The sequence below is a fragment of the Nyctibius grandis genome, chromosome 5, assembly GCF_013368605.1.
Source record: "Nyctibius grandis isolate bNycGra1 chromosome 5, bNycGra1.pri, whole genome shotgun sequence".
Taxonomy (NCBI): domain Eukaryota; kingdom Metazoa; phylum Chordata; class Aves; order Nyctibiiformes; family Nyctibiidae; genus Nyctibius; species Nyctibius grandis.
In genome coordinates, this window is record NC_090662.1 from 42484030 (window position 1) to 42505319 (window position 21290).

General features: G+C 38.9%; 1 protein-coding gene across 3 annotated transcripts in view; it reads left to right on the plus strand.

Moving 5' to 3' along the window:
* The first annotated feature begins 1462 nt into the window (after positions 1-1462).
* RAB3IP (RAB3A interacting protein) overlaps positions 1463-21290 on the plus strand; it is a 30720-nt gene continuing 10892 nt past the window's right edge. Inside the window, exons 1-6 of one of the 3 annotated variants that reach the window (XM_068401259.1) lie at positions 1463-1512; positions 8496-8771; positions 8980-9241; positions 16490-16585; positions 19129-19206; positions 19593-19796. In XM_068401259.1, coding sequence (XP_068257360.1) covers positions 8521-8771; positions 8980-9241; positions 16490-16585; positions 19129-19206; positions 19593-19796 — 891 coding nt within the window. In that variant the 5' untranslated portion in view covers positions 1463-1512; positions 8496-8520. The remainder of the gene's footprint in view (positions 1513-8495; positions 8772-8979; positions 9242-16489; positions 16586-19128; positions 19207-19592; positions 19797-21290) is intronic. The other 2 variants (XM_068401260.1, XM_068401261.1) reach the window with 2 other exon arrangements.

Genomic DNA, 21290 nt, shown 5'->3' on the forward strand with positions numbered 1-21290 from the left:
GTTCCTCACCATTGCAGCTCATAGTCCAGTTCAGCTGCACTAACAACGAGGAAAGCGCATCGTCCAGCCAATACTGCTGTCATTTGAAGCACATTTTTTGGCAATCTAATCGGATCAGTGGTAAAATGGAGTCTTGTTTATAGTAGCTCTCCAACGTTTTGCCTACCGCTTTTAAAGAAACAGAAAACACAAAACAGTCCAGACCAGGGCTTCAAAAGGCAAAAAGTGAAGGCTGCATGTTAACCTCTGAAAACCTGGAAAATTGCCTGAACTACCCAGGTTGTGTCAGGGTAGCAGTGATGTTGGCTTAAGGACATAGGCAAGCCCAGACGAGAGGTAGTAGTAGTATCTCTTTATTGGACAAATTAGTAGAGCTGGAAAAACACATCTTTTTAGAAGGTGAGCCCTCTTTTAGCTCTATATGTGGCCTTATTTCACAAGTCTTGTGCATATAAATAACAGTTCAGTCTTTAATTATTACATACATTAGGCAGGCTCGGCACCTGATCTGGGGCAGTGCGTGCCCCATGAGTGAAAACTGCCGGATAATGATCCAGCATAAGTCTTATTTTTAATTGTGTAATCCTGTGCCTTTGTTACTGTACACCATTAAATATAGAATTATTAACTTTCTTGTGTTTTTCACGGTAAGAAAACATTCAGACTTTAATAGACCTGTCCTCGCCTGCCCTTGAAGAAAAGCAATGTTTTAACCCTCTCTTCCAGGTGATGAGCGAAGGCACAGAAACGTCGGCCGATCTCTCCTGAAGCCACGAGCGTTTGCAGCCTGTCCATTTGCAGACTCCCTTCTTGTGAAATGTGGTGCCTGACAGCACTCATGCCCTGCACTGTGTCAGCCGTGAGCCTCCGGTATCTTTCCAGCCAGGCCCTAAGGAAACAATCTATCAGAGTTTTGTAGTCAGGGTGTTTGCCATGGGCCGCCCTGGCGCTGCATGTAGTGCAGGGATGGAGGCTGCCCCTGACACACCCAACGCATCTGCTTTCCCTCAGCCTCAGGCCTCCTCTTGCCAGACCTTCTGGCCCCTGACACCCAGCCTGCCTGTTGACAGCGTGGCAGACCAGGAGTGTGAAGGAAAAGCCTCCCTGAGACCATCCCTCAGAAGCATTTCGGGTCACTGGTGGGTGAGGGCAGACAGTGAGGCCCAGGCATCACCCCTGACAGGAGGCCGCTCTGGCCTGCCTCGCACCTCGGCTCTGGCGGCGGGACCCGGCCTGCGGAGGCTCACAGCCCAGCCCCCGGCCCCGGGGAGGCTGGCGCGGGGGGGCCGCCCGCCTCTGCTCCGCGCCCCTCACGTACCCCGCGGCCGGCGCCCGAGGGCGGCTACCCCCACGCCCGCTAGGGGGCGGTGGCGGGGCCGCGCACACCTGCTCCCCACCCTACTGCGGGCGGTGCGTCCGCGGGGCGCATGCGCAGCGGCCGCCCGGCGCCCCGCCCCCTCCAGGTTGGCTGGGGGGACGCGGTGCGGCGGCCGCTCTCGCTGGGCTCGGCAGGTACGTGGCGGTGGGGCTGTGCGGCCCGGCCCCGCTGGCGGCAGGGGGGCTGTCGGCCGGGATGCGGCTCCTCGCTAGAGCCGCCGCACCTGCCCGGCGCCGCCCTCCCGGGAGCCTGTGCCCGGGCGGGCAGAGCCGGCGCCGCCCTCCCGGGAGCCTGTGCCCGGGCGGGCAGAGCCGGCGCCGCCTGGGAGGGCTGCCCCTTACCGGGGCGCAGTGCCCGGGCGCGGGCGGGCGGGCTTCTCCCTGGCGGACCCGCCGCACGCTGTGGTCGCCCCGGCTGCGGGGCCTGGGTTGGGGGTCCCCCCTTGAAGAGCGCGGGGGCGGGTGGCGACCCGGGCCGTGCCGCTGTGGCCGTCTGCGGCGGGAAGGCACCGGGCGCCTCCGGCTCCGTCGGGGTTTGCGTGGGTGCGGAGGGGGCAGGCGGCGGCGGGGATGCGCTTGGCCCCAGATCCAGCCGCGGTCGAAGGCAAAGCCGGACAAAAGTAGTTCTCGGGGATCACCCCGGAAAGCGTCGGGCGCACCTGCCCCGGGAGAGCCGGCGGCGGCGGTGGACAAAGAGCCGTCGCACGCCCGGATCCGGCGGCTCGGAGCCGCCGTTCTCCCCTCAGGGCTGCCTGCGTGGGGGCGGCAGGTGGGAGGCGGTGGCGGCTCTTCCGAGGCGTCGTGGGGCCGGTGGGGAAAGGCGTCCAGGCAGGAATGAGTAAAACGAGGAGAGGGGGAGAGAGGGGTTTCCAGAAGAGGCTCAGCGGGTGCTGAAGTCTTCTCCTCGGCCGGTGGGGCGGGAGGTGCGGCAGGGGAGGGCAGGGCCGCTCGGTGGGTCACAGGCTTTGCCCCCCTCCGCCGGGGCCCGGGGCGGCGGTGCCGAGGGCTGCCCGGGGCAGCGCGGTTGGAGACCAGAGGGGAGTTGGGCTTTGCGGGACTGTGGAGCTGCGCTCGCCTGTGCCTGGCGTTTCTGGCTGCTTTAAGGTCTTCGAGCGATATTGAGGTTAATACCTAGTCGCCGATGAGTAGTCTTGTAAGCTCTGGTAGTTAAGTAGCAGGGATTTCAGTTAACCTTAATTTCGTAATGCAGTTACGTTGGAGAATAAGGCTCAGAAAGGAAATTCTGGTTACAAGTTGATTGCGAGTGATGGGCTGTGCAGAAATTTCTGCTGCCAAAGTGCTGATGCTCCAGTAGTTCCCCGAGAGTCGCAGGGCTCTGGAAGCAGGATAACACCGAGGGGTCAGAGCCTTAATGATACCCTCAATGCTCGTCTTGCTGACAAAAAGCAACAGTGTTTTCATCGGTTTGAGAGCGTTGTCTGTTTTGTTTGCAGGCAGCATACTAAGCTTTATATTGCTTGATTTGTTCGCCGTGTTCATGTGTAAGCATATTCTTAGGAAGTCTCAAAAACAGTGATCTACATAGCTAAAATGATTAATCTTCCACAGACTTGCCGTAACTGTGAAATTATCAGCTTCTCTTTTGAAGCAGATGTAAGGTTATTCAGTCTAGAAGCATGTATTGGCAGCTACCATCTGTTCAAATATTTGTATTCCTCAGCAAAATGTAGGGCAAAACCTGAGGTCTTGTTGCTTTAATATTTTTATTGTTGTTTTTATTACAGATCTATTTAATGAGTTCTGGGAAGGGTTAAAGTCAGGCCTTCTGTATTTGTGTCTTGGCAGTCATTCATCTGCTGTGCTTGGTTAATGTTACCTAGTGAGCAAAAGAGGATAAATAATTTACCATTCTCATTATGCTTTTAATAAATAACAAATGGGAGTGCACCTCACAGCTGCGACTGAAATATCCGTCTTGTTACAGTATATTTAAAAGGGGATTTTCTTTTTCTATAGGAAAACAGTCACAATAAGCCTTTTGATTCTAGACTGCAGCTATCTTCATAGCTTTTATTGACTTGATTTAAAATTCATGTGAAATGCCAAATGAGCTTGGTCTTGCTGTTCCTCTTAAGTTTATAGGTTTTCCCAGAAAAGAAATGTGTACTTTGGATTTTTATTTTTAAGACTCTTTTTGATATGGCATTTAAAATCTTGTCTACTGTAACTCGACTAAAACTTGTATTAGAAACTTTAATTATGCTTAATAGTACGCTAAACACTTCTTTTAGGAATTAAGAAAATGTTTCTTTAAATGTATTTGCAGATACATTTAGAAAGCTTTACGTACCATTAAAATTGTGATCATTTTTACTTAAGTTTACTAATTGAATATTTTCAGTGTTAGCTGAAAATGGGTCTTTAGGTCCAAGTCTTGGCAAGAATGACACTGCAGTCACTGTGATCAGACTTAAACCTGAGATGGGATTGTGAAGTTCTTTCTAAGATAAGGCAGAACAGTGCTCTGTCTTGAAAAGAACAGCATCTGCAAAGAGAATCATATTTACAGTTAAATTAACTTGGTTTAGAGAGTCTTTGTGAACCAAACAGCATTCTTTGAGTGTTTGTTTACAATAAAAGTTTGCAATATTTCACCTTGCAAAGCACTGATTTTTCTCTCTGGTAAGAGGTGTACTATCTACCAGACTCTATACCATGTTTATTTGTAGGTTTCATGAGCACTTCTTAAACATGTGTTGTTGAATCTTGTGTGCTGCTTGTTTCTGTAAGAGAAGCACTTGCTGTCTGCACCTGTATTTTTCTAGTTGAAGATACCCCTATAATAAAGTTTTCAAAAGAGATTTTTTTTTTTTAATCATAGTTCAGTAAAACAAAAATTCTTTTAACTTTTATAAAATCTTGCTATCAAATTGACTAAGTGTTTCTCTAAAACAGTGTGAAATAGTGTTTTGGATGCCTAACATAAGAGTGAAGAGTAGAAAAAGATCCACATCATAGCATTATATGAGAATGGTAGTGGGAATGCAATAGAAGAATATTCTATTGCAGTGTGGTTTTGCTAGCTCTTAAATTCTGTAGACTTGCCTAACTTAAAATTTACCTTCTATTTACCATCTTGCCTAATTTACCATCTGTTGGTACATATGTAGTGTAAGGTCACTCACAAATAAGAGTAGAATATGTAAAGATCAGAGTAGTTCAGTGCTTTCTTTTCTCTCATATCTTACTGCCTCTAAAAAAAAATTGTTGCATATTTGGGCTCCTGAAGTAGAAAGTTCTATCATAATTGCAAAATTGTAAAGATGGGAATTGTTTTTTTGCAAACCTTAAGGGAATTCCTATGCCAAATCTTGAATTGTGTTTGTGCAATGAATTAGCGTCGATAAGTGTTTAAACTTGCTTGAATTCTGTGGCTAAACTTACATATAAAACAGTTTAAGAAAAAAAAAACCCACCAAACTTCTTTGTCCTGTGCCAACATCTCATGATTATCTCATACTGGATAGGTGTAATTGAATTGGTTTTGAACTTTAAATTAATGTTCATATACACCTCACAACAATTTTACTTTTTAAACTGCCTGCTTGCATCTGAAACGTATAGCTATGGAGTAGCAGTACTTAGTTGGACGGTTTCTTTAAAAGGTATTTGTTAGTCCACTACTCTAATTCCCTACTGAGTTCTTTAGAGGTTAAAACATATTACATTCCGGACTGTATAATGCCAAATATTTCAAAAAGTTGTTGGTTTTTTGTTTGTTTTTAAACCCCCTGAGAGGAATGCAGGCCCAGTGGTGGGCTAATGTCAGTCCTTTTGAGGAACTGCTGCAAAAAAATCCACTTTCCTATCCCCTCCCAAATTAACTGAAGCAGATGTTGGAGTCTAGTAAGTGAAGTCCTTGAGACTTTATTACATTTTGAGAGGCCTGCTGCGTGAAGATTAAAACACTATAGCTAATAGGCACATTTTTTGTTAAATGCTAACTAGAATTTACTTTTCATCAAAATGCTTAGAAACAGTAACTTCTTTTTCCGTATGATTTTTTTTTTCACTTGAGCAGGTAACCGTTCTGTTGTGATGGTGCTCTTTACTATTAAAGCTAGAAATGAGATTTTTGATGTGTGAAATGTTTGGTGCTGGCGTTGCTTTTAAATGGGTTATAACAGTTAGGAGATCAGTCAAAGTTGTCATCTTCAACTTGTCTTGTATTTAAAAGCAATCTGTGAAAGTCAAACTCGAGTTTATAGGAGGTGGTTTTCAATGATACATTTTTTTTTTTTCAAAAGAAAACAAGCAACACTAAATAGTGCTTTTCAGGGAACTTTTTAGTATTTAGTTATTGACTTTGGTTCAGACAAGTAGCTGAACCCCTCTTAGAGTAACAGCAGGAAAATTAGATTAAGCGTTTTGATTTGACTGCTCTTGAAAATGTTCACAGTTCTTGATTCCTGTTAGAAGCTATAGAAACGTGTTAAACTGACCGTTGTTAAACGGATTTTTGTAGTACATTCTTGTTTAATATTGGGTAAAATAACAGGTTTGAGCATAGTTTCGTATAGAAATTATGTGGTTAGTCAGCAGTGCAAGTTTGGCAGTAGAGAGGTAATAAAAAGCTGCAACGTTTTGGCAGCTTCCACCAAATTTGCATTATTTCCAAATGTAAGTATAAGGAAATTAATTTATTTTCTTGTTTCATCCTGGTTTATTACAGTACTTGAATTTTGTACATCATCCAAATTGCATACTATCAACTAAGACAAATATAATCACATATTTGGTAGGCACGAAGGCTGTTCCAAGCTTTCACTATATATTAATGTGGTAGAAAAAGTATTCAGAAAATTCATGATTTTGTTTAATAAGTGTGCTGCCCTGAAATGTCAGAATATCAGCTTTTGTTCACAGTAGCAGAATTACTGCTAAAGAGTGCTGTGTCAACAGTGTGGTTTTTTTACACGCTGTCGGCTTGGCTCCTAGTAAAGCTCTCTGCTTACCATGTGCTTCATGTTCCTTCACAACAAGGCTGTTCATTGCTGCCTTAGTCAATAATATGAACCCCCCCGGCCTTAAACAAGCCTGTAATCTTTAATGATGCTGAAATTTAATGTGGGTTTTTTTTTCCTTCTTTTGTTTACCATTACTTTGAAGAGTTCTTTCGAAAAAGAGAGCTTTTATTTTTAGGACCGCCTAGCTTTTCACATGTACGTTTGGTTTCATTAATGCATAACGTGTGTTCAGCTGATGCCTTGGTAATGACGTAATGGCGTTGGTGAGTCTTGAAACGGAGATACTGAATATGGGCTTCTTTGTCTTGTATGGGTGGTGTACCCAGCTTCTGCCTGCTCACTGCTAAGGGAGAAGTAACACTAGGAAAGAAAAAAGTTGTGAATGGAAAGTGTTTTACACAGATGGTATGCTTACAAGCGCCCATTTGACAGGCTATGGGAAAAGTTTAGCTGAGGGACTTTATTTTCAGCTCTTCCAGGAATAACTTGTGTAACTTTTTTTACTTACCGTATCAGAAAGAGCTTTTTTTTTTTTTTTTGATAACTGAGAAGACATGCATGGATTTATTTACTCATAAATCTCTCTTGTCTGTTTAGGCTGAGACTGATATTTAATGTAGAAGCAGAGTGACAGTCTTGTAAATTAGTATGCAACTGAAAACAACCAGTGGTACTGGTGATGCAAAATACTATGGTACCACTATCAAACATCAAGTCAGATTGTGAGTTTTCAGTGGAACTATGAACGTGTCTTTCAAACTTGAAAAAGAAACTAGTCAACAGAAGGGAAGATGTGGCAGAAGAATTGTTCTCATTTTGCTGTCAGCTATGTTCTCAATCTTTGCTTCTGTTGGGTGGTTTTTGGTGTACTTTCTTGGGTGCTGTAGGCATAGAAAAGGCCTACAGTTTTGAACAGTGTTCTTTGAGTTTAAGATGACCAAAAAGTACTGTTGGAACTATTTGGAGATTCCATTCTTGGTATTTTCGGTGTGTTTTATGAAGTAGCTAGTGAATTGAACGTACATGTAAGTAGATGGTATCATCTCTTCATGGTTATGACTGTCATCTTTCTAGATCTTCTCTCTGCCTTGTCTTTTCTGTTGTAAGATCCAAGCAAATTTGCCTGTAAAATGCAATGTATTATTTCATTTAGATGCTACAGTTCTTTTTTGCATGTTAAGTACCTTTGTGAAGCCTTAATTTTCTCTTCTTTATTTATATAACACGGAAAATGTTTTTTTTGCAGTGAATAATCACTGCTAAGTAATTTCTTCACAAATTTCTCCATGCTATTTCCAAGTTATAGTTTTGAATCATGCAAAAATTTTTGTGTTCTCTGATGGTAAACTGCTGGAAAATAAGAACTTTCTATTGAGACTTGTAAAATTCATGTGTTGTACTTGTTTTCTGCTGATCTTATGAAAAACATATGGAATTAAAAAAATAAAAGGTACTGTCAGTTGAATTGCCAATTCATAGTACACTCTTAACCTGTAATATGTTTTTGGTATGATACTTATTCACAATTGTCATCATCACTTAATCATGTGATGTATTAAATACAGGTCATCATACTTCATGAGAAGTCTTACTGGCTAGTTCTATCACTTCAGTGAACTGTTACAAGATTAGATGTATAATTTAACCAAAAATGCTATGGACTGTAATTTATGTAAAGGTTCACTGATTTCTGTCTCTAGATTATTTGCTTCCTTGAGATTAAAAGTGGAAGGTTTAAGTTTTAAAAAAATGTCATAGGGTTTTTTTGTTCTTACTGGTTCCCAGGTCTCCCACTCTTTCATGAATGTAATATATTTGTGTTTTGATACAAAACAGCTCTAGGCTATATTAAAGATGACTTTGTTTTATGATATAGAGCGTGTTCTTGATTTCATCACCCCATTTAGGTGAGGAGTCTGCTATTAGATCTTCTGGACTCAACAGTCCAATGTGTGGAACAAACATTTTTGGTGGCTGAAGTTGATACTTCCGCAAGATTAGTCCACAGTTTCCATTATGTCATGAAGTATTCTGAACGTACTTGTCTGGATGGTTTTTTAATTCAAATAGTTGTCAGATATAATTAAATGTTTCCTGTTTGCATTCTGATAATGTGATTATTTAATTCAGGGTGTCATATGATGAGGCTTTTATTATGGCCAGTGACCCCTTGGAAGGCTTTCATGAAGTGAACCTCGCTTCGCCTACTACACCAGATCTTCTTGGAGTAAATGAGCCAGGGACTCAGGAACAAACTACCTCACCCAGTGTTATCTACCGACCACATCCTTCTGTTGTGTCCTCCGCACCAATCCAGCCCAATGCATTAAATGTTTCTGACCTTCCCACACAACCTGTTTATTCATCTCCCAGACAACTGAATTGTGGAGAAGCATCAGGTGTCAGGTAAGTTCTGTGTGTCTTTTTACTTCAATTGCTGATGTTTGTTGCATATAAACTTATTGATTGACTAAAGATATAATTTTAATATTACTTACAAGGTTGTAATATTAAATTGTGTCCATAATGGTACATTAAACACCACTACTGCCATTTCTAAAGTATTTCTTGTTAATATATTATATGAATAAAAAATATATCACTCTCTTTACAGCATCAATGTTACCGACGCAGTACTTTGTTCTACCTCTGGACCCCAGAGTGGGTCATTCAATCACAGTAATTCCAGAAAGGAGAGCAATAACGCAGAGAGAGAGTTTTTGCAGGGTGCTACAGCAGCAGATGTTGCTGAAGGAAATGAAGATATTTTTGGGTTGAGTACAGACAGTTTATCTCACTTACGGAGCCCATCTGTCCTGGAAGTAAGAGAAAAGGGCTATGAAAGATTGAAAGAAGAACTTGCAAAAGCTCAGAGGGTAAGGCTCGTTGTCTTGTCTCGTCCTGCTTTTTCTCTCTTCAGAGTGGTTCTAATATTTCAGAATGATAGATGGGCCAGAAGGTGCAGTCTGAGTCTACTCATTTCTTACAGAATTATTAGGATGTAATTATTTTATGTAAAGTTATTCTGAATGTGTGCAGTGCTAATGTCTTAGAATTTTTCCTTGGTAGTGTTTTTTTTTTCTAGTGCTGCTGCTACTTAACCATGGAAAGCTTTTGCTGTAATATCCGGTTAAACATGCTTTTTCTTTGAAATTTAGAGCATTCCTTCATGCTGACATTTGAGAATAGGGGTAATTTGCTGTCATTCCATTGTTACCGTATAATTATTTGTGGATGCTGATTATATAGCTCTCGAGTCTTTCTCCTAGAGTGTAAAAGTGTAGCCTGTGTCATGGAATATAGAAATGCTTTAGAACAAGGGTGCTTGTGATGTTTCATAGGGGAATGCCTGCATAGGAAAGAAGCAATAAAGATGTCACTGGTGTTCTTTAGAGTAGTGTTACACCACACTTCAAATTGAATATGGATACCTTTGAAGAAACTGTGGCTTAATTTTCATTAATATTTGTAAAGCGCTTTGTCTTGTTTGGATGGATGGTGCTATATAAATGCAAAGCCATTATTTATTGTTTTAACATCTGTCTGTGCTTAAACTTTCAAGTAGATTTTGTGCTATTTGTATTTGTGTCCTTTCCTCTCCTCTACACGATTCCATTCTTCTTTAGATTTAAGCTCATCTTATCTCGTGTTTGAACTTGTTTTCCTCTGTTTGTTACCTCATCTTGTTGAATGTAATCATCATTTCTGTCATAGTTGCATTTGCCCTTGTTAATGTGAATCTTGAATATGGATTCTGATGTCACTTCTTCTTCTGTTGGTCGTTTTATTGCTGATTAGTTGCTTCCTTTGCTAATGTGTTCGTTTGCTTAGCGTTTGACCACTGAAAGGAAACATTAACCTGAACTAAGTTTGAGGACCTTGCAAATGAATATATAATCCTAGCAGTTAAACTTGGAACCGTAGAAAGTAAGAACAAATTAAATTTTAAACCTTAGAAAAGCTATTCCAGCTTCTGACAGTATACCAAAGTACGGGTAACGACTTGAAAACCACAGCTCAGATCTGCTACTGTTACCTTGGAATTAACTGAAAATCTTATTCCGGTGTACACTTTGTATCTTAAAGATTGAAACGTTTCCTATTTCACTCCAAAATTTAAGGTAGTTTTTAAGGAAATGGCATTAAGGCTGCTGGGACATACATACTGCATGTGATGTATTTTCAAACCTTTTGGGTGGTCTTAACAAAAGCTATTCAGCACTAACTTGAGACAGTTGATGTCAAAGTTCTTGCTACTTCTCAGCTTGTCGGGTCGATTCTTACCAGTGTTATACTGAATGAATAACTTATTTTGTCTGCTTCTCTTCCTAAACTTTCATCGTTCCAGAATTGCTCAGTAACACAGGAGTCATAGTAGGAGTCTTTACAAACTGTACCACAATAAACCCTATTTCTTCTGTGTATCTACTTTCTTCCTCTAAGGACTAGTTGTTTTTATCCCTAATTCGTCTCTGGTTGCTTTCTTCCAAAAGTCATGGCTGTTCACATAGGGCTGTGCCCACTCTGTGATATTAAGTATGTCCTGCAGTCTTTAAACTTTTATTTACAAGTCTATTCACTTTTGTCGATGAGTACTTGGTTTAAAAGTCTGTAGGGATATAATTAATAGGTGGTGCCTGTGTATAGCTGGTTGTTTTTTGCATAATGGTTTTAAATTCTCTAAGTCTCTGTGCTGTTTATGAGGAACAGTGAGAAAAATGAGAATTACAATTTGCACTTGAATTTTGTGAGCTCATTGAGCCTGGAAACCTTACAGACTACAAACTTTCCAGGAGTGAACAAAGTAAACACAAATTTACTCTCTTGCATTTTTCATTTGTTCTCAATTTCTTACCCAAACTGTATGCTATTGTAATATGCATTAAAGATTGATTTGAATTTGTTGCAATTGTGATCAGAAAAGGAACTAGAAAGGAAATGGGAATTTTGAAGCTTAGGGATCCACTATCTAATTTTTTTCATGTCTCTGCTTGGAGTGCAACTTTTTTCTTAATATGGTCTCAGTTTTTTATATTAGGCGATATATGTATGGAGTGTAATTGTTAGATGTTTGATTCTTGAAGAAATTATTCAGGAATAGAATAAAGATTTATTCTTTTTTGTTTTCTCCTTTGTGTATGCCTTGTATTTCCTAAGACTACAGACTTCACTTCTCAAAATGAACAGTATTGCTGGCAAAACTGTTAAAAAAAAAAAAAAAAAAAAAAGTATTTCAAAAATTTGTTTCTTGATGAGAGGAAATGTACTTTCTACTTCAGTCTAGATTGGTTGCAGCACCAAATCATGTCATAAGATTGGGAGAAAGGTTGGGTCAGAGGGCAGCATTCTGTACTCGTGGAGCATATAAGATTGAACATGCTTTTGACTTAAAATGCCCCCTTAATTAAAATGAGATAGATTTTTCACTCTTGAGACCATTCAGGTCATTTTTGCTTATTTTTCACTGAAGACTTAATTTCTGGCTATATTCTATAAAGTGGAGCTGAAGAGCCTTTGCTTTAGATGATCTGAACCTTTCTCCTTGTTTAGCTACCCTTTTAAAGCAGCATCAGAAAAACTGAGGAGGTGTCAAAAGGCTTAGTGATTCAATGCCTGTGACCTTATCTCGTCGTGTATCTCTGTATTTGCATTTTTCCTGTCATGTTTGGATTGAGCTGTGTCACCGTGGTTACTGAAGGTAGATCAACCACATGCAGATAACATCTGAGAGAGTAGTGATGCTATTTTGATATATGGTATTTCTTGATGTACAAGTTTAGTGGAGTCCTTGCAAAGGAGTACCTTTTGTTTGCTTTTCATCTTAAATAACCATCATGTTGCATGTATTTTGGATAGGTCGCTTGTAGTTTCTGGGCTGTGGTGGTTCATAGTCATGTTTTCCATGAATTTTTGTGTGATTTGGCCCTGAAGTTATTTCCTCATCAATCAGACTGTTAGTATAATGATCTCGTCCATGACTGCAGAGGGAAACTTAGGTTTCTGTGTGGATGTGTTTTCTCTCGGAGTGCTGAAATTGTCAGCTGTCACTGATGGTTAGTCCTCTCCTCTTACGAGGAAAGAGCAGTCTACCAGAGATGTTCATTGCAAATACTGTATTCTGTTTGAGAATGAACTCCATGCTTCCCACGGTCTTTAGAGTAAGATCTGTAGGCTTGTTGGTAACAAGTAAAAACATGTTTGACTTTTTGTAGTAGAAATCTGAATTATTGATATTTCCCTAGTAGAGTGAAACTGAGAGTTTTTTCTATGCTGATACACTGATTCTTGTGAAACGTGACAGTATAGAATGTGATATTGTAAATTTCAAAGCAGTTTAAGAACCTGATCCTCAGATCCAAATTTTTCTTTCAAAGGCTTCAATTTTTGTATTCATTCTTCATCTCGGAAACAAATGTGAGTGTTACAATTTGATCTCTTGACTCCAGATCTTGTGTGTTGCTACAGGATTTGACGTAGACTTTTTTTTTCCATTCTTCTGCCTATATTGTCAAAGAATCCAATGTAACAGAGGCTATTGCCATTATTACAGTGTTTCTGCACAGGCTAACGCTGCTTAAATCTCTCTAAATCTCTCTATTTTTCCACAGTAAAACATGACATTCTAAAACTCTTCATGAGTTAATAAATAAATAGATTCACAATAACTATCCAGGAATTCCAGTAGTACTATATGGTACATTCAGCATTTTTAAATTTCTGTTGTCATTTGAATATAAGTTGACGAACAATAAAAATGAGGATGCTCCAGAACAATGCGCAGTCCTGGAACTCCACTGAAGAGTATGCTTTCAAGCCTTTCTAAACCAAAATTGCAGTTGAATTGTAAGGCCACTGATTTGTGATTGTTAAAAATGGGTTTGTTCTCTGAAGGTGTTTTATCAGCTCTTTGCTGTCTTTGAGTGATTAAAGTTTTCAGTTTCCATACCTCTGGCTGACGCTATTGTAGTATATCGTAGGCATAGAAATTATCTCAGGTAAGTAGAAGACTACATGCAAGCAAAACAGAAGCATCTTTATCCACACCATAAGATGATAATTCAATAGTTTGTGAAATGCTCTTATATATGAAAAGATATTCTGGACCTTCTCTGACATTAAACACCCTTGTAAATGTGGTTGCAATAGCCTAATTTTTATGTAGCTTTTTTTAACTTGGGTGCTGAGTGAAGACCAGTCAAATAGAAATGTGTTCTAATATAAACACAAACTTTTTTGACGACATCAGAATTCAGCAGTATCCCACAGTTCTGATTTCAGGTGATATCTCTGGAAAATCTTCGTTCTTTCCTCGATCTTCCGCATCTAGTTCTGACTTGGTCAAATTGCTGAACTAGATGCAGGATTACTTTCTTTCTAGAATTTAAAATATGAATGGTCTTGAAGCGATAATTTGCGTTCCTTATCTCAGTGGTTCTTTCTAAAGACCCACTTTGTAGTCTCTTTGTGAAGATCAAAGTGAAATAAGCAATAATACGACTCTTTGATATAGGATAATTTTTCTTAACTTTAAGGTTTTTTTCTGTGCAAGTTAATTTTTTTTTTTGTTACCCACTTCAGTAACTGTGTGTGTTGTACTTTATAATAGCTCATCTTCATGTAGTTACTTTTTCAGAACAGTAATGTGGGAAGGACTGCAGCACGGATGATTAGTCTAGCACACACTGTTGTCTTTTTGCCTCTGTATTTTTTATGGCTGGGAAGTCTACAGTAATGCCTTTAAGACACAGGCAGTAGTAATGTTTCTAATAACTGCTAAGCTTTTTGCTTTGGGCACTCCTTATTTCTGTCCTGCTTAAAAAACCCGAGCTATTAAACTTGCTTGGCAAAATAATGTGTTATATTATGCTCCTTGTAAATCATGTCATGGAAACTTGTCCAGCGTTTGACAAATCTAGCTAAGCAGCCATGCGTAGTAGACTGCCTGGTGTTGTCTCCCTTTTGTTTTCGTTAAGTAGCTTTACTTGTCTGCCTAAGTTTTAATCTACCCCCCCCAATCTTTCCAGTTGCAGGCAAATCTGTAACCATCTTACTTAAAATAGTGTATTGATAGTGGCAGCCCAAAAGTGAACCTGTGGTAGTTCTACCTTCATTGTGAGTTTGATAACTCTTGACCTGAATATTAATATAACCTCCTTTTTTAAGGTTTATTGATGTTTATGTAGCAATTTCCTTACGAATCAGTGAAGTAAACCAAAGGAAATGTATTGATGTATTCTCTGCATTTATAGGAACACATGAAACTTGAGCTTTAAGCATTTTGCATCAGAATCTTTCATTTCCTTATTAAGAACCATACTTTATATGGGAAATACTTTAAACCAACACAAAATTAATTACTTAAATTTTGTTTCCTCTTTCTTTTTTTTAACTTCTTTTTTTCACTTTTTTTTTTCTTTGGCTTTTTGTATTCCATTTTCCTTCTCTTCCCTCCATCTGTAGCTATTTTCCTGATTTTTTTTTTTTGAGATAGGTCACTGTGTGCAGAATAGTAGCTAGTAAGAGTTGAGTGCTGTTTGAGAAATGTTTGTAAAATAACCATCATTTAAGTGGTACCTTTCAAAATAGTTAAAAGATTGCATATGGAAAGCAAAAATCAAAATAGCAAACAAACTAGACTAAAAATCAATCAAAATGTCCAAAGTTAAAACCAAATAAAAGAAGGGAGAAATAATGCCTTTGATACTAAATGAGTCTAGAACAGTCCTTAAACACTTGTTGAATTTAGGACCTGAAGTCAAAGAGGACCCTTCATCTTATAGGAAAATCCATTCCCAGTTTCACTGCAGAAATTGAGAGCAAGACCTCATATCAGCATGCTATAAGGCAAGATGTAGTTGCCCGCATCATTGTGTACAACACTGCTCAGTTCTGAAGACTTTGGGAGAAATACTAACCACCTCCCAGAAACACAAGGGAAGCTGCCATTTGGGCCTTTTTATGACTCTGTACTGACTGGCCTCCCAGAGTTTTCTGAGGGCGGCTGTTTGCTTTACTGGTTTCTGGAGGTTTTCAAAGCAAATCATTACTAGATTGTATTTGGAGTCTTTAACATGTCAGTGATAGGCTTGGGTCCTGCATTTCAGGAGTGATGGTAGTGTAATAGCTAGCTTGGCAGGGGCAAAAGAAGAGGAGGAAGACCTAGATAGGGATGGGAGGGGAGTTATGGTCAAAAAAATGCTTGAACGGTCAGAGTGGGCTGTCTGCTGCTTTTCTTTCCCTTTTTCTCCCCATCTTTCTCGCAAGAGATTCCAGAGTTTAGTGGTTGGGGAAGGGGAGAGGAACTCTTCTTTCAAATTCCTTGTCCAACTTTCTGTACTTCTCTGCAAATTACTCCATTTTTCCCTCAGACTTGGGACAATACAGATGAGATTGGGCATGTGTAACCCTTATACTGCCAAATCTGTGTTAAAATCTTACTGTAGAAGTGATGTGGTCAGGCCTTCTTCACTGAAATTTTAGTGCTGTAGACAAACAACATTTTGAATTTCATTAAGTTGCTTTAATTTGATTTATATATCTGTATAAACAAGAGCAAGGATATAATTACAGTATGATTTTGGAATTGTATTAGTTGTAAGGAGATATACAGGAGACAATATTTATAGTAAAATATGTTTTAAGATTCTTTTAGAATTGAGGATTGTCTTGAGACAAAGCTTTTTTTTGATTTTTTTTTTCTTTTTTTCTTAAAAAGGATTACTTTCTTTAGGTGTCTGTTAAGGAGTGGGTAAACAGAACTGGTATTCTGTCTGTCCCAGTAATTAATTTGTTCTATATTTTAAGTCACTTAAGTCTATGCTTTCAGGAAAAAAGCTTTTTTTACTTCAGAGTGTTTTGGAAATGCTGATGTCTAGGTTAGAGATACTTTAGTTTGGCCTAGTATATTGCTGTATAGCAGGAATAATAGCTATATATATGTGCAGCATTAATGTAATTGCTTCTAGTGTTAAGATTAATATTTTGAAAGGCTTTGTTTAGCAAAGGTTTTATGTTCCTCTGATTATATAATTTTTTTTCTTTTTCTCCCCCTTCTCTGTGGTATTAGCTTTAAAAGGCCAAATTGCTACTCTAAGTCAGAATAAATAACTTTCAATTTTCCATAGGAGCTGAAGTTAAAAGATGAAGAATGTGAAAGGCTTTCTAAAGTGCGAGATCAACTTGGACAGGAATTGGAAGAACTTACAGCTAGTCTGTTTGAGGTTTGTTGGAGTCTTCGATGTGATATACTTAAAGGAAGCTGAGCCAGATGTTTTATGTAGAATCAGTATATTGTACGCTGAATTTTTCTGCAATAAGCTTATAAAGGGATTTGTGTCCTGAAGACCCGGGTGTGTTGAAGTAGAGGCTTAAGAGCAAGAAGTAGACTTTTCACTTAGATGAAAGAGACCCTGTCAATCTGCCTAGACACAAACTGAAGAGAATAAAGAAAATATATCAGAAAGCTTAAAACTACTTAGGCTTACTTTTTGGCATAACTATTCTGAGACAGCTTCTCTGTCTGACAACAAGGCTATCTAGATAAGAGCTAAATTTGGGGTTGCCATGGTGACGAAATAAAAAAATAATGTAGTTCCAGATCAATGGAGGTAGCAAGTACATAAGTTAACTATGCTTTCAGCTTTTCAATTTTGGGTCTGGCAGTGTGCTACTCCCACAAACTTGAAAAGAAACGTTGATACTGAGTGATGCACCAGGGTGGAACCTGGTTACCAAGTGAGAAGTGTGAACTTTAAGTGGGAACTTTTCATTTGAGAAAAAGGCAGTAGTGCCAGCAAAGATTGTGCACTTGTATTAAACAGAAAAAAATCTTAAATCCGTACTTGAAGCAGGATCAGTTCTCATTTTATCGTTGGAATATATATAGGAATGCCTAGAGGTTAAATTGTGATACCCATAACTGTCAGAATAAATTTCATAATCCAGAGATGATCTATATGTTTATGAAATCATAAGTATTCGTTTTCAGCATATGCATAAAGATACAACATTAGGCATGTTTTAGAAACAGTATTTAAACTTATGATGTTGTATTGGTATAAAAGTGCAATTAAAACCTTGAAAATACTGACATTCAAAAATCAAATTACAAACTGCTCTTTCGGTTGGCAATGCATTTTATTTCATCATCCCGGTAGGGCAAAATTACTTAAAATATAAAGCATTTCCTGTGTGTAGAGAATAAATGGGAGACTGGAAAGGTACTTTTTAGCATAAATACTTGTATATGTTGTGGGGAAGGAAAATGTGGGGCAGATATCTTATCAGTAGAGGAATAAAAAAAAAATTATCAGTGAAATTTTATATTAATGACACTTTATAACAATGTTATCAATTGGTTAAATCTGTGTTTGAAATATAGCATATTAGTAAGAGTTGTATAAGTTTTGATTATTCAGAACTCCCAACTGTTGTGGGCACGTCACTTGAATTTTCTTTTGTGATTTGATTTCACTAAGAGGCCCTAACAAAACACAGTGTTGAGGTTTCTTGATTTTTGCATTGAGATCTACAGCCCTTGAATTCACGTTCTATTCTGAATCCCAGTAGTTTCAGTGGCCATATAAGTGGATATGCTGGAGCTTATATTAATGTATCCCAATGGAGGATGGCGACTTGTTTTGCACAGCTGGGTGTATATATCACATTATTACACTGTAATAGCACTGTAACATGCTTTGCTTTCAAAGGTGCATCACTAAGCAGAAACTGCATGGTCAATGTTAAATGTATTTGTACACATTGTATAAATGTGTATGTTCCCATTCCTGCATGTGTCTGTTGTTACTTAGAATTTTTCAAACTCATATTATTCAGCTGTATTGTATGCCAGTGGGAGCCAGATCTTTTGGCATGATGATGTATGAACTTTTTTGTTTTATTTATATAGCGTCCAGATATGTGCTAGGCGCTTTACAGATATGAGAAGGATCCTATTCCAAGTAATTTAGTCAGTGGCCCTGATCTTTCAATCTTTGTTGCCTTCAGTAAGTACCAAGTAAGAACAGTAATTTGATCACAGGCACAAATTGCTGGATCAGAGCCTAAACAAATACATTATGCAGACAAAAGGCTTAGAGGTACGAGGTAAAAGGATGTTTAAAAAATTCCCAGTCCTTTTACGCTTACTTCTTTATTGGCTTAGCCTTGTTTCTTTACTTGAATTGGTTTTTAGTGCTTTTTCTGTTCTACTTAACAAATGTTTATTAATCAATGAACTACTTCAAGCTGTTGCTTTGTCTGTTTTATTGATGGTAGGAATTTAGACTTCATAGTTGTTTGACCGGTTCCTTCATGCAGAAATTTACAGTCAACTATAACTGGTTATTCTGGCTAGAAGAAGGGAGAAGTTCTTTTGAATGTGCTACTGTACTCATGTTGCTTTCGTTGCTGCGGGTTGAGTCTTTCTCTTTGGGGTCAAGGAACTTGACTTGTCAAGACACTGAAGCATGGCTGGAGCCTGGTGTCCATGACAGGTATTGTTCCTGCTGGAGGGGGGTGGGTGGAGTTGCTGAAATTCTGAATCTGGGCTCAGGACCAAAGAGAAGAAACATGGTGGGCCAGTGAAGAATCCAAATGATAGATTTGTAGGTATTTTTTGGTATGTAACTATTTGATTTCAGAGTGTTGCACAGCTTGGTATTCATTCTGTGAAGCAAAATATGTCCTTTTTTTTTGCTTGTTTTTTTTACTGAATCTTGTAAATTTGTGTGAAGCATTTACACTAGCTAAACATTTTTTATAGGAAGCACACAAAATGGTTAAAGAAGCTAATGTCAAACAAGCTGCAGCAGAAAAACAGTTAAAAGAAGCACAGGGAAAGGTGAGGTTTTTTCCAACTTGCTTGCTTTGTCTTTTCACATGGCTATAAATCTAAAGTGTGAATCATAAAAATGTAAATAGAGCATTACCTGTATTAAAATATATACTAAGTTGTTTTGTGTCACCTTGACATATCCTTAGCTAACACCTATGGGCACAGGGCTGGTGTTTCAGTATCACATCAGAGAGCTAGCAAGGTGCATAGGAAGCCAGTGTTCCTACAGTATGCAATCACACAGGCATCTGTGTTTTAGTACTGTTGGAAGATGAAGTCTTGATTTGAACCAAGATAACTGGAAATTTTGTTAAATGATTTAACGTATTCATAGCCTAATATGATATTTTTGTTTGCTAATGACTTTTATTCCCCCTTCTTCCCCCCCCAAGATTGATGTCCTCCAGGCTGAAGTAGCGGCATTGAAAACACTAGTACTGTCTACTTCACCAACATCTCCAACTAAGGAGTTTCAGTCTGCTGGAAAAACTCCTTTTAAGAAAGGCCATGCAAGAAACAAGAGTACAAGCAGTGCTATGGGCGGCAGTCATCAGGACCTTACCATGATGCAGCCAATTGTAAAAGACTGTAAAGAGGTAACAGTACAAGGATCATCCTCTTTTTGCTGATAAATTGACTTTGTTGTTTTGTTTTACTCACAGTAAATCTAGTGTATATTAAATCATTTAATACTATTTGAGATATTTTTCATTAATGAAAGAAAATTTTTCTTACATACCAATAGATGGTGATTTTTCCAAGTCTTGTTTACCTTTAAATCATTAAGGGAAGACGAGATAGGATTTGAAATATTGGAATTAATAATTTAAAGGTGGGAATTAAAAAAAGAAAAATACAGTATAACTGAATGACAAGTCCTGGTAGCTTTTTACAAAGGCGATCACCAAAAGTTCATAAACTTTCATAAACTTTTCATAAACTGTCATAGAAAAGAGCAGCAGTCATTTTATAGATCAATAATGGGTGAAAGAGGCCAGGGAAAAGACAGAATCAATGATTTGTTAGAAAACAGGAGGAGAATTACCACTGGAGTCCCAGAGGAGCCTGTGATTTTTTTTTTTTTTTTTTTGTCTACTCATGTAATTGAAAATGGGGAAATAATGAGGCGACAGGTTGTTGCTCGAGTCCTTGGAATGGTAGTAGCAAAAAGTGACCGAAGAGTTGAGAAGGATCTTATGATACTGAGTGGTTTGTAGAACAGCAGATGAAATTCAAAATCAATACATGAGAAATGAGGCATCTAGGAAAAAATGCAGCTCTAGCAGACATGCAGTTGTGGACCTAGAAATAGCTACAGTGTGCTGGAAAAAAAAATAGTGTACTTGTGGAAAATTCTCTGCAAACACCATCTCAGTGCTCAGTGGTGGTCAAAGACCCACAGAGCCTTAGAAGTTGTTAGGAAAGGAATAAATAGCAAAAGAAAAAGCATTATACTGCTCTATAAACGTGTAGTAAGTGTGTGTGTGTCTATGCCTGCAGCTATGATATCTTCATCGCGGAAAGGACATGATGAAAATATGAGGAAGTGTGACATAGGTGGTCAAGCCTATGGAAATATTTCTGTGTAGAGACAGACACTTAAAACAGAACAAAAATCTATACAATCACAGGTCACGTGAGGAAGATGAATGGTGAACAAATATTAATGATTTCTTGTAATAAGAAAACTCTGGAATATAAAAGGAAAATAATTTTCAGTTGGTACATAATGAAACTTTACAACTCATTGTCACGAGGTAACAAGGTTAAAAATATGTGTTCAAAATGTAGTTACGCAAAGTGACAAAAGAAAAGCCTGTCAAGGTATATGGATGATAGATACGACGTTTGGCTTAGGAAGCTTCTTTAACTACAGATTGCTAGAAGTTGGGAGGCTGTAGAATGAAGACATGTCACTATCGTTCCTCTTGTGCTGCTCTGCAGCCAGCTCTGTGACTGCTGGCCACTGTCAGATGGGTAACAGGCTAACTGGATCTTTAATGTGATTCACAGTAGCCATTTTTATACTTTGTTTTGGCAGTCATCATTAAGTGTGTTTCTACTGTACATCTTTTTACTATAAATCTAGA